This window comes from Temnothorax nylanderi, unplaced genomic scaffold (assembly GCF_030848795.1).
Source record: "Temnothorax nylanderi isolate EJ_2023f unplaced genomic scaffold, tnyl_v1.0 TNYL_tig0226_pilon, whole genome shotgun sequence".
NCBI lineage: Eukaryota > Metazoa > Arthropoda > Insecta > Hymenoptera > Formicidae > Temnothorax > Temnothorax nylanderi.
In genome coordinates, this window is record NW_027249288.1 from 232,663 (window position 1) to 246,688 (window position 14,026).

General features: G+C 43.7%; 2 protein-coding genes across 2 annotated transcripts; both read right to left on the reverse strand.

Annotated features, from left to right (window-relative positions):
• Positions 1–5,223: 5,223 nt before the first annotated feature.
• On the reverse strand, positions 5,224–10,074 carry LOC139779436 (rho GDP-dissociation inhibitor 2-like). Its single transcript, XM_071717788.1, has 4 exons — positions 9,805–10,074; positions 8,189–8,374; positions 7,359–7,583; positions 5,224–7,168 (listed from the first exon to the last, which is right to left on the reverse strand). The coding sequence occupies exons 2-4, from the start codon at positions 8,370–8,372 to the stop codon at positions 6,969–6,971; spliced, it is 609 nt and encodes a 202-aa protein (XP_071573889.1). The 5' UTR covers positions 8,373–8,374; positions 9,805–10,074; the 3' UTR covers positions 5,224–6,968.
• A 402-nt stretch (positions 10,075–10,476) lies between these two features.
• On the reverse strand, positions 10,477–14,001 carry LOC139779431 (dynein axonemal assembly factor 5-like). Its single transcript, XM_071717779.1, has 7 exons — positions 13,862–14,001; positions 13,085–13,793; positions 12,736–12,975; positions 12,463–12,658; positions 12,020–12,326; positions 10,917–11,901; positions 10,477–10,769 (listed from the first exon to the last, which is right to left on the reverse strand). Exons 1-7 carry the CDS (start codon positions 13,910–13,912, stop codon positions 10,633–10,635), a joined length of 2,625 nt encoding a protein of 874 aa, XP_071573880.1. The 5' UTR covers positions 13,913–14,001; the 3' UTR covers positions 10,477–10,632.
• Positions 14,002–14,026: the final 25 nt, after the last annotated feature.

A 14,026-nucleotide genomic window follows, 5' to 3' on the forward strand; every position in this document is an offset into this window, starting at 1 on the left:
CCCTTGCTCCTCTCACCCTCTCATCCCTTTAGACAAGTGCGCGCGGTACTTGTTCGACGGACGCGAGCGAGTCGAAAGTTGAAACCGGTCCAGGCCCATCGCTCGCAGCTGACTCGGCATGGAGTTGAACGAAAGAGAGAGAGAGCGAGAGAGAGAGAGAGAGGGGAGGGGTAGCGCGCAAGGGTGAACGCGCATCGAACTGTCAGCGGTTAGGTTAGGTTTCCGTAGGGGCGGTGAACCTCGTCCGAGGTCCTCGCGCCGGCCGGTCGGCCAGCGATACGACAGCGATAGCGATTCCGCGTTATTTTCGAGCTCCGGGGGCGAGATTAACGTCGAGAATGCCGTGGGATGCCCCCCTGTCTTTTACAAGCGTTAGAAAAAAAATACGATACATTACCGGTCTCACCAGCCGACCATTCCCAAAAGTCTCATAATAGGTGCTTTCCATTTACATCAAAACTCAGATAATTCTCACTTGTGACGTCGTTCTATCCTTTTTGGCAATTAATGAATAATAAAGACAGAATGGCATCACAAGTGAGAATTATCTGAGTTTTGATATAAATGGAAAGCAACTAATACATGCGCAGGATCGTATATCCGGAACCGGAACCGGTCCGACGGATACGAGATGCGCGCGGATCCCCGACGAGCGGAGATCCAAATTGATCAACGGGTTTCCGACCTGACTCGGCACTGATAAGCTCCTAGTGCCAAATTATATTCAATTTGAGTAATTTTTAACTATTCTACTACTAATACTGTCGTTAATTTAAACTTAAACAATGGAGTTGAAATAATACTGCTTGCGTTAAGTAATAAATTTCGACCCCCATGGTAGTTAAAAGTAAAATGTTATTTAACTCAAGGTGTATTGGTTTAAGTTCCCTCCTTTAATATTTAACAGAAGGTAACGCGATCTCCCCTAATGAGCGCGTTTCAATTAATTAAAGCGCGCGAAACAATGATATCGTCGCATCGTCAACGACGAAGAGAACTTATGACACATAGAAACACGCGAGAACATGTTTGCGCGACGTCTCTATCTTTCATTCGCTGCATTCCGAGCTCGTTAATTGATCTCGATGCCGTTGCAATTAAAAGTTTGTCGACTTTAACTGAATCCACGGTTGCGGAAGGTCACCGATAGTTTCCGGATAGTTTCCCTACTTCGCGGTTTTCGGAAACGTTTTCAAACACGCGGGCAAAACCCTCTCCCCCCTTTTTTTAGAAGAGGGTCCTCGTTAACGGTTAATGGTTCACCGCTCATTAAATCCCGTCGAATCTCGCCGGGTCCGGCGCATCAACCCGCGGCAACGCGGCGAACGGGCGTCCCGTTATACGAGCTTCGAGCCGTTCGGGCCGAGTGGCCAATTAAAAAGGCCTATTCCCTTAATTAAGTCGGATAGCCGCGACTTAATTTGATCTGGCTCGGGGAGTCGGGGGCTTTTTCGAGCGTGTCTAACAAGAGCCTCCGCGCGCTCGCGGAATCGCTCCGCTTTCCGGAAACGCGCCGTCGTTTTCAGCGAAAGCGTCCTCCCTCCCTCCCTCCCTTTTATCCTTCCGCCTGCTCTTCCTCATCTCGCTCGTTTTATCGCGCCGCGGAGAATTGTGTTCGACAACGCGTTAAAGTTCGCGATACGCCCCGCTCGCGCTCTTTTCCCGCTCCTCGATTTCACGACCGTCAGCGGCCTTTGCCGCTCTTCAACGTTTCCAAATTACATTCAGAATTATGAGAAGTATGAAGTATCTTATAAACTGCAAGCTAAAAACTATGAATTATAAATTCCTGAAATATCTACGACAACTATATAAGAACAGAATGTCTCTCCGTTGACTTATGCCCATTTCTAGCGATGCAGATTAACTTTAATCTCGGTTTAAACTTACTTTTTATCTTTTTCTAATAATAAGTAAGTTAAACCGAGATTAAAGTTAATCTACGCGGCGAAATTCCAAGCAAACTCATTATTCTATAATTGACGTCCATTTCTGCCAATGTGGACTAACTTTGATCTCGATTTAATTTACTTTTATTAGAAAAAGACGAAAGTAAGTTAAACCGAGATTAAAGTTAATCTTCATCGATGGATTTAAGACGGCACGAATTCGCGAGGTTTATCGAGGTTTATCGTCAAGAAAAGATCTTAGAAGGAGAAAGAGAGATCAATTCGCTAACTGGAACTCCTCCGCGATCGTCGATTTTACGATCTCTCTTTACGACGCGTTTACGACCCGTGGAACAACGCAGCTCCGTATAATAACCGCGCATACCGTGAGTGCATCACGAAGCACAGGCGCGCGCAATTCTCGAAACCGCGTCGTCGCCGAAACTCGCTGACGACGTGCATCCTCGTCGACGTTTCGGCGGCTCGCGCGACTACCCGGAAATCTTATCTTGCGATCCGATCGGAGAGAATCGCGAGAATCGCGCTCAATTAACGAAAGACACCGGACAATACCGCCGGTTCAGCGGCGGACTCTCTCGCAACGCCCGAATTCCCGCTGACCGGCCGAACGCGACGTTATTACACGGTCGCGCGTGCACAGTTTTGTGCAACGAAATTTTAAATCGAGGGCAGCGAGACGCGAGACGCCGAGCGGTAACAAAGAGCGTCTTTTGTGCTCGGCGCGGTTCGAGGCTCTCTTAGAATTCGCTTATCTCAACGTGGCGTTTTGACGAAAACGATTCTTGCCGCGGTTCATACATTGTTCGCGATCGCGTCGACATTCGGGACGACGAGAAGCCAATAACGCCGAAACCTAATGACATTAGCTTTCGGGGAACAGCTGTCGTTAGCGGGCCTCCCGCGATCCCCGTCGTACGATAAATCATCATCGTTTGCTAAGCGAAAGATACAATAGATAAATTCACGCAGATGTGTCTATTATTGGGCACGAAAGATCCGGCTCAACCGTGTATTGGCACATTTTCTATTTACTTGATTGTTATCATAACGGTCATGTCACGCTCGTTATGATAAATCTTTATCTCACGATACACTGTTAAATATATTAAAGGAGATGAAATTTAAATACCTTGATTTAAATAACATTTTGTTATTTTTAACTATCATATTAAACTACGTGTAACGATATTTATATAAAAAATTATTAATATAAATATAATTTAAAATATTTTAAGTAAATAGAAAAATTAATAATTAAAAAATAAGAAAATAAAAATAGATATATTAATTATATACAAAAAATTACAATCATGTACAAAATTTTATTATAATTAAATATTTTAATATGTGTCGAAATTTATTATTTCAACACAAAACAGTATTATATTTCAACTCTATTGGTTTAGCTAAATTAACGAGATATTGAGTAGGAATGATAAAAAATGACCCAAAGTGAGTATAATTTGACACTACGAATTTTTAACAGTGTGTAGCGTACGCCGATGGCTACGTTAACGTTATGGTGGTCTCCGATCGAATATGCGCGCAGGACGCCACACCCTGCGCGAGTCCTTCGATTTTCCCGCTGCCCTCGAAATCCCGGAAAGGTTTAATGTCTTCCCTTTCCTTCCTATCCCGGAACGGCACTCGTACTAATCGTAGCCCTATCTTATGTTCGAGATTGTCCCGAGCCTGGTCCTTGGGCCCTAAGATTTCGTTCAATCGATGAAAACCATGCAACATTTCGAGACAATCTTGAAAAATGAGATCGGGCTTTAAAACTCCAACTCTAATCGCATTATTAAGACACTCTGATTCCTTACGCAAGAATAAAACAGTATAATATATAATTATTATATTGTTAGAAAGAGCCGGCGAAGAGGGAGAAGACAGAATAAAATATCGTTACATGAATTTTAAGACGTGAAAAGAATTCGAGCCTCAGATGCGATAAATAAATAGACAAATAAGAAATTAATACTAAATTAAATTAATGAATAACAAGATCTTGATATTCTTGATTAAAATGAACTTGAGATTATATATCAAATTCGTCATTCGTTTCGGAAGGTAGCGAGTGAGCTTTAACAAGGACACTGTCTGACTTATATTCGCGCAGGATGTATCCGGGAAAGCGAGAGGATCACCTCCAAACATCCGCCGCTCGTACATCTTTTGCATGCGCGGAACGGCATGCAAAAACGGCGTACTCGTTACGAGAGAGAAACAAAGAGAGAGAGAGAGAGAGAGAGAGAGGGGAGGGCGCAGATTGATTTTTCACTTTCCGCGGATCCTCAGCTGCGCGCTGTTCGTCGTGTCGTTTCGCGACGTTCTTCGGCGCGCAAACGCCGTGCACGCATCGCCGATGGGTGCGAGAACGCGTTGGCTTGAGAGTTCGCTGACCGGCAGAGAGAATGCACGCTCGCGCGCGAGTGAGAGAGAGAGAGAAGCGACGGAGAGTAGACCGTGACCGTGGCCGTGACCGTGGCCGAGTTGTCGCGGTCGCAATAGACATCGCCGGCGGCGACGAATACCCATTGCGAATCCATGTACGATTTCAGGCGGGTGTAAACATCTCGGGAAAGCAAATCCGAATGAACGAGATCTGTATCTGGTTTACGTTTACGAGATAAATACCCAGGTAGCAATTAATGTCTAAAAGACATCATAAAGACATCTTTAAGATTTCTGGCATCTTAAAGACATCTTTATGATGTCTTTTAGACATTAATGCTACCTGGGTATATACAAATATGCTCGAACGAGACATTTAAATTACAAAGCGAGATACCTCGCGGCGAGAACACGGAGTCTGGTCTCGCTTCCCTGAAACACACAGGGAGACATTAAGTTTCCTTTAGCTTATTATTATTTTTAAATATATTTCGTCAGACCGATTTCGCAAGCATGTCCTCGATTCTTCAGGATTTTATTGCAAAATACAGGTGGCATGGAACGAATGGTGTAAATCTAATCCACGTAAAACGCGATAGGTACGATATCGACAATCCCAATTTGCTCCAAGAGATATTTATAGAAGACCCGAGGACGTCGCATCGAGTATCGATCGGCGTATAACTCCTTCTAAAAATAAAACATTATATTTTCATACAAAGATACATGTCTCGTTTCGAACAAATCACGTTTAATACTTGTATCGCGGGTTTTACGATCGTTCGATTTCTCCAAAAATTCTCAACGGTATGATTCGGCAAGAGAAGAAAAATGCACGTTAATCTACGTCTAAAGATAAAAAAAGCCGTGTGTAAAACTACGAGCGGAACATCGACAGGCAAACAGAGACGAGGGGGAGTATTGACATATATAAGTTGTATATTTTGCTATACAATCATCGCATTCGCCGCGTACAATAATAGGTATATTGCGCCATATAATAACAAATGAATACACATGGTATACAAAGCACGATGAAGTACACACAAATCTCAAATTTAATTAATCCCAGACATCTCCAAGACGCGTACTTTCTTTCTCTCTCTCTCTCTCTCTCTCTCTCTCTCTCTTTTTCTTTCTCTCTTCATTTACGAGGTACGAATGCATTAAAAAAAAAAGGAAAGCGGTGAAGGAAAGCTGGGGGTGACTTCTGTTTGACAATATATAAGACACTATCGTGAGGGCACAATCGGAACGCGACTATGATCACGCGTAAATGGAAAAATATGACGACTTGAAATCTGAATGGGAAAAGAAAATGCGAGACGGCTCGATTTTATCTAGGCGTATATCAATATACTTTGCGCCCCACTTTCTCCAATGAGGTAACTATTCTCGATCTATTTGTTTCTCTCGTGAAGCTCGTAACAAAGGTACAAAACGTCTATTCTAATATATTCTTCTTTTCACGTCGTCGCTCATTATTATACAAATGCACGGCAATGCCTAGCTTATACGATCGACCGTTACGTGACTATCGAAAAAACGCCACACACTCTAACACTGTATGGCCGTACGTTATACACACTTTTTTTTTGTTTTTTTTATACACGGATCAGCTGACGATGTGACGTGCGCGTTTCTGGGGTAATTAGGGTTTTCTCAAAAATTCTAATTGCATTGCGATTAACACATTCGCTACGATATACTCTCCGCGAAGAAACATGGTTGTCGGAACTTTCAATACGCGAGACACACATGTAGGATTTACATCATTATCCGATAAGAATCTCCGTGAAAACTGGAAGAGGTGCGTTGTTTCACGAGAAATCTAGTTAGAATCTATTTCGCTTGCGAGTAATTACTGTAATTAAAATATACATTATGATATACGCAGTTTGTGTAAAATCTTTCAGAGCGCGAAAGTTATTGCATTTTTACAGATATCTCAATATCTGTAGAAGTAAAGAACAAAAGCGTTATAGCTTTTCTTTGTAACCCCTCTCACCAGTTTTTTTTTTTAATAGTAGATAGAGCATATAATTTTATGCACTGTAGAAAGTGACAAATATGTGATAAACGTACAAAATATTTGAGCAGAGTCTGATTGCCCTCCGAAAACCATGTTGTACAAATATCTAAATACTTTAGAGCACTTTTTACTTTTAATAAGTAATTATATATATATAATGGATCAACGCCGTTGGCTGTAACGCTGTAACGTTCACTGTAAATTTCACTCGTTACGCATCTAATTTGTCCGGGAATACCGGTTTGTCACATCATGTATCGCTTAAATCATTTTACTACTGCTGTCTGCTTGTACTAGTGATTAAAATAGGGTGTGTTGTATATATATGTATGTGTGTGTGTACTTCGTAATTCTCGAATACTATTTCTATAATCGAATATCTAATCAATTACGAAGAAAACTTAATAAATACCGATTATATTCTCTTTCTCCTTTATTACGTAAAATATGTATAAGCAATTGTTATGGCAACGCGTGTCGACCATAACTAAAGGATATTAAAAATCATCCATCCAGCTCTGTGTTTTGGCATTTTACGTCCTTAATCATTACTCGCGAAGTGTAGTAAGGCTAGGAATTGTAAATTATCGTCTCTCCGATTTCTGTGTTCTAAATGGAGTAGAGGACAACCTTTATTCTTTCCAATCCTTCTTGATCTCGAACGCCCACTCCCACTTGAGGTGCTCGTGCTTGTCGTCGTCTGTGAAGAGGGAACTGACGCTGTAAGAGCCCCGCGCGACGACGCCGGCTGGTGCATCCTCAGCTGGAGTGGTGTAGGACTGTATTTCTGTTTTAGGAGGATACGAGCCTACCATATGCGTCATTTTGTCAACTGCAACGAAAAATCATAGATATAAAGTCCAATCATACTCTACACGGTCAAACTATTGGCTATTCCATTTACCCGTAACTCCTAATTTGCATTAGAAGCGTTAACACACAAGAAATCGAATTTATTATAATTGACCACGAGTGACGTCGTTACGTCAGATACCGAACAGCGAGAAGTAAAGAGTACGCACCAGGTACGCCAAGGCGATAAGTCTTTTGAATGTATTTTAATCCATGCACGATCTCCCGTTGCACAATAAAGTCGATCCTGATTCTATAGCTCACGCCTTCCTTGATGATAAACGTCTGTTTCTTCAGCTGTGATAAATCGCCGGTCAAGTCCAGCTCCATGTCCGGCCGATCGGCGACACATAGCGCTAATTTCTTCACTATTACCTTTCTAGGATCGTTAGGATCTAAGAGAATCGTATAGTTATTTAAAATGTCATGTCACTCCTACTGTATATTGCAGAGAGAGCCAATTATCTTTTTTCTACATTTTGAATAGAATTGCCGTATGATAATTTTTCAATGACACATAAATGCGAAGGGAAAACAGATTTTCTTCAATATTATGAAAAATAAATCTATATATCTGTACCTTAGAGATAAAGAATTGTATCTCCAATTTTATCAAAATGGAGAGAGTTAATTTACTTTTTCCAATATATCAGGAGCTCAAATTGTATAATGCTAAAGGATCTTATGTGTCCATTATTACTAAGACAGAATGTTTAGAAAAAGTCGTATTAGAAATTTTCACAAAAATAATAAACTTTAGATTCTGTTTTCTCTAAATTTACAATAATGGAGATACAATTCTTTACAATTCTTTACCTCTAAGGTACAGATATATGTACATATATAAATTATACAGGATTCTTATGGATTTACAATCAATTTGGATAAAATTTGCGAGAATTGTGGAGTCAAATTTTCGCGAAACTCGAAAATTGCACCCAGTAATGACGACAATTGCAAACAAATTTTACGCTTTAAGTTTATGAAAGTGAATGCCCACCTACTACGATACCGCCGGACTTAGCTTCCCCGAGAAGCGTCTCCTTATACTTGCGCAGACTCTCGTCCTCCTTGTCCGCCTCCAGGATCTGCTCGATGGACTTCTCCGGCGGAGGCTTGTAACTGGACTCCACGTCCGGCTCCTCGTCCAACGCATCTACATGATCACCCGTAGGGTCAGACATCGCTACGTTCAAACCAGGAAAGATATGTATGTAAAAAGACTTGCGAAGAGAGACAGAGGGGGAGGAAAGGGTGAGGGAACGCGTGTTATCGCGCGAACACGGAATCTGCTATCCGCTGGAAACTCCGGTCTCCGGGGATTCGGCAACGGCGGCGCGTCTCGCAACGGTTCGCGACGGAACAGCGGGGCTGAGCGGGGCGGAAAAGCGCGCGCGTATCCCATCTCACATCACGTATATCGGCAGAATATTTATAGAAAGTTCCGAGGGAGTGTGTGTGTGTGAGAGAGAGAGAGAGAGAGAGAGAGAGAGAGAGAGAGAGAGAGAGAGAGAGAGAGAGAGAGAGAGAGAAAGAAATCGATCGGACGGCCGCGCGTAATGACAGAAACCAGCGGAAGATCCTTCAATCTGCCGCCTGCACCTTCTGCACCTCGGAACGAGACAGGTGTACACTCGCGGAGCAAGAGCCGATCTACACTTTCACGCACTTGAAATAAAGTGGATAATGGATATACGATCAAAGGAAAAAAGGGGTAGGTCCTCGCAGCTGCAGCGTGTCGCACTTTTTGACGTTTGAAATGAAATAGAAAAGGAAGATCGACAAATCGAACGAATCTCGCACTTTCTGCACCTCCCCACTTTTCTCCGTGAAACTCGAGATTTGTTCCTCGTATTTGCGCTACGTTACACCTTCTACATTTTAAAATAAAATAGATATGTAATTACGCGTGAGAGAGGGAGAAAAGAAGAGTAAAAAATAGCAGAAGTTCGATCGCGAGGGGGACAAAGAACATTGTACTCGCTTCGTCCCGAATACGGGAGGTGCAGCTAAGGTGTAGATAAGGAAAGCGCATCCGCGAGGAAGCGGAGTAAAGTGATTAGCCGAAGTTCCTTTCAGCTGCTCTCTCTTACTTTCTCCCTCCCTCTCTCTCTCTCTCTCTCTCTCTCTCTCTCTCTCTCTCTCTCTCTCTCTCACTCATCTTTCTTTTTACGCTTCTCGCCCGATTCGCGAACGAAAACTCGCGCGAGGCCGCCCGAGGCGTCGAGAAGAGCGCTCGTCGCTCCCTGGCGTGTATTAAGACGCATTTTCGCGCAGCTACGACATCGGAATTCGAGACTCCAAAATGCTCCGAAACCGGTTCCGATACCTCGCTCGATTCGGGAGCGAATTGTTTCATGTCTTTCCCCGTCTCGGGGCTCCGGAAGACGCGATATACGGCGCGGCTGAAAGGCGACAGCTCCGAGAAACGGGGAGTCCGTCAAAGTCGGAACTCGGAGAGGAGCACTCTCTTTCTCTCTCTCTTTCTCCCTCCGGGAGACGGACTCCCGCTGGATAAACTCCGGCCGGAGAGGAGGACGCCGAGACGACGGTGGATCTCTCTCTCGCCTCGCCCGGCACGCCCCAGGTGTCCCGGCACTGTCCGCGAACACTTACCGTCGGCTCCCTTTGACTCGGCTCGTGACAGGCGGCTTTTACGACAGTGCGACCGGCCCTCGCGTCCGCGGCAATCCGCACCGGATTATCGGCAGATTGTTAATCCGCCCCTCCGTCTCGCGCTTCGCCGAGCGGAAGACACGGGCAACATGGCGGCGCGCACGGAAGGGCGGGTACTTCCTGCGGCCGCGTGAAGTGAGGCGCGTTCGGATGAAGGTTATGTCGCGCGAGCCTCTCGCGGCTCTCGCGGACGCGTCTCCGCGTATCCAGCTGTCCATGGGAAAGATCGCCGTTATTTGCGGCCCGAGATCTTTCACGCGGAGATCGCGTTTACCGCATGACGATGAATCCATTTTTTTTTTAAATCGAGAATGCGATATCGATCATATCGATTCTCGTGCCGACAATATGGCGCTAAACTTTTGACTTGCGCTACCTGGTAAAATTGGTCCGGCGACTTTTCTCTTTCCAGGTTCATTTCCTAGATTTATTTTAACTGTCCTATTTCCGAACTATCGAATCTTGTATGAATTTTGTATGAATAAAAGCTCACTTTCAGTTATATATCTTGTATAAGTTGAAGATAAAGCCTACACAGAAAATTTACAGAGAAAAAAAGAAAGTTTAATTTCCGACTTGCTGTACCAAAGTGGGACCAAACATCTTATGGCGTCATATTTATTATTGTTATATTTAAGAGAGTCGATGCTTTTAACTGGTTCAACATGTATGATAAAAAAAAACTCGTACCTCGTAAAAATATACACCTAACTTATATCTGTTAAGACACACAATTCTATCGGGTTACAGAACTGTCTGCTTGAGAATTCAATCTTGTTTGAATATACCCTGGCAATATTCCAAGAGCGCGTCTACTCCCGCTTTGTTCCTGAAATTCGGCCGGCAGCCGTGCAGCTTTTGATGCAGCAGCTCGGGATAGATCCTCGCGACGCGCTTTAATGCGTCTGAAAACAAATAATATTAAAACTACTAAAAAACCGTACTAATATCAAAGTATATTAAGAGTTGCGTTACAACGATTAATTAATTAAAAATTATGACTCAAATTATCGCTGAAAAGGCTGAAAGGACGAAAAGCTATTGACCGTTACCCAACATTATCTCTTGGAAGCGAGGCTCCGGATCGTCCAGGTGAATAATCATCGTCGTATACAGGGCATCGACGTGACACCTGCTGACGACAGTGTCGTAATCTTCAGACGCGACGCTCCACACGTCCACGAGTGCCTCCACCGCGGCGTAGCGAACGTCGTCGCAGCCGTCGTCGAGTCTCTTCAGGATCACCGGATACGTGCGATGGATATGCGCGTCGTTCAGACAGGACAGCCTCTGTCCAATCGTCACTAACAAACAAATGGCACGCATGGAGTACAGCCGAGTCTTCTTCGCCTTATCGTCCACCAGGCTGACCAGAACGGGCACGATCTCGTCGAAGATGGACGGGAACTGCTCCGCCGTGATGGACGCTCTAGATTTCTCGTTTTTCTCGTTCGCGAATAACTCCGCTTCGTTAATCTCATCCTTCTCGTCGGGATTAATTATCTTGTTCTGTAGAACGGCGCAGAGGCAGCAAACGGCGGCCGTGCGAATAGCCTCGGCTGCTCTGCCAGCGGCCCAAATGAGCCCGGGCACGATCAATTCCTCGACAATCGTGCTCACGAATCTATGCGGATCCTCGATATGACGATGTAAATTCTGATTGTTCAGAAAGTACTCCGAAAGGAGAATAAAGTGTCGCAGCTTCAGCTCGGGATCGGCGTCCTTGCTCATGGTTTTCTCGAAGATAGGTAACGTGAGGTCCATATTACGCGACATGGCGACTCCAGCGCGGCTTAGACAAGCGCAGAAAATTTGCGATTCCGCGCTGTAAACCGTCCACGATGAGCAATCATCGCTAATCGACATTATCAGCGGTCTCGCGTAATTGTAGAAGAGTTCCTCGATGTCCTTTAGCGAATTTATACCGACGAGTATCTCCAAGAGTCTGTCTGCTTCCTCACGAATGGAAGGCTCCGCGCTCATCGCGTACGTGGTGAATATTACGGTGAATAAAGCTTGCGTAACTGCCACGCAATCCTGTGCATTACAATACGCTGTTAGATCTAAGAATTAAGTCAAAGAAGAACAAAGTTTTTGATTAAAGCGAATAAATGTAATAAATGTGCGTATAATGAGGAAAGAATCATATTCGGACCTCTTTACAAACTACGAGAAGGGAATTACAGCAGGACAGTATCTGCCGTTGATAGTTGCTCTTTTTACTCTGACAGATATCCGGCTGTTGCAAGAAGTTTGCAATCTCGTTCAGCTGTTGCGACAGAGCCCTCCGTTCGGTACCGCTAATAATCGCCGCGAAGACACGCAAGTGTCCGGTTGTCGGAGACTCGTCCAGAGTGGGAAGCACCAAGTGGCAGTAAATCTTGGGCTGCACGAAGTAGCCCAGATATCGCGCCGCAGTTTCCACGCAACTAATGACCCTCTTATCCTCGTCATTGCAAGCGCTGCAATTAGATTTTTTCATAAGTGGAAAATTTTTGTAACAAGAATCTCGATAAAAGTAAAATGATTTTGGTAAGAGATAATCTGCCTCTCTGAATTCTATCTAATTTCCAGGGAGTAATAAAAAGTAAATCTTACCGATACATAGGCGGCAGGAGCTTTTCAATATGTTGCGTAACGTCCTCCTCGACATTTAATATCAGTACACAGAGCAATTGCGCGGAACGCACACGTATATCTGGCAACCAATCTCCAAGTTCGGCGCTGATACCGCTAATAAGCTTGCATAAATTTTGCTGCGCGATCACACGACATCCCAAGTTCGGCCTAGAAACTAGAAATGACGATCTTACGTAGCTTGACTTTCAATATGACGCGTAGACTGTCTGTAACTTTTTAAAAATAACTTACTCTCTGGAGGATAATGCTCCGGGTCTTCCGTGAGAAAGTCCATCTTATCCTTCAATTTCTCGTCGTTTTCGTTTTCCTTCATATACAATTTTCCCGCAGCGTCCCACATATCTGCCGCTTTCGCACGAATCTCCGCGAGTTCGTCGTGCAACCCTGTCATGATCAGGGGAAGAAGTCTGTGCCACCAGCCGTATCTGTCAGGTAGCTCTACCAACCAGCGGCCGGAGACTTCAATTACAGCTTTAAAAAGTTCAATACAATTATATACTCTACGGATTCAATATAACTATACGAAATCAAGTGAAAGAATTGAATAAAAAAAATTGCAAAACATTTATTTGAAACGTACCTTTCCTGACAATTCCACTTTGGTCAAAGAGCCTCTGTGCCAAAGGAGTCGCCACTTCTTCCATCGACTTGCTATTTCCATACTGAATCGCATCGCCTATCGCTTCAACCGCGGCGAGCCGAACTCTGTAGTGCTGATGCGTAAAATTGCTCAGAATAGATTTTATTAAATACTCCGATTGCGAATAGAAATGTCTCGATAAAGTCTTTGTGTAGTCGGATATACATCTGCAGCTCTCCTTCTTTACATTCGGATAATTGTCTGTAACGGTGCGTGCCAATATTCCTGTCACATCCTGAATATACGGCACCAACAAATCCTTGTACTTCAGAATTATCAGTCGCAAAAGAGAGACGCATTTCAGTCGCACTTCTTCCGACGGTTCAATCAGTTCCTGCATGCCCAGTCGTCTTGACATTATCGGTATAATGTAGATTATGTGCTTGTCATCGGGCGGCAGAGCTTCCAGAAATATTTTCAGTATCCCTACAGTCAGATCTCGGCACGCCTCCATATTATCGTTCATGATTCTAACTAGAAATCTGTGTACACTTTCCCATATTTTAACTAGATCGTCCGGTCTCCCCGATATTTCCTCCTGAGATATGTTTTTCAATATTTCCTCTAACGCTTGTTTGCGACGATTCTTCTCGTCCGCTTGCAACGAAACGACAATCTTACTTAATTCGAGATCCAAAGCCATATTTGTCTGAAATGGATTTCTTTCTTAGAATCAAGATAATAAATATTATAAAAGTACAAATTCTTTATACGAACTTTGGAATACAGAGGGAAATATATCGATTTAAACACTGTATGTGTCTCCATGACAACACACTCTCGGATTGATCTTTCTTATATAATCTGCGGTCTCTTTTGACGAAATCGTCGCCGTTATAAATTTTCACGTTTTCTGTAAATATCCGTTTTTCTTATTTAATA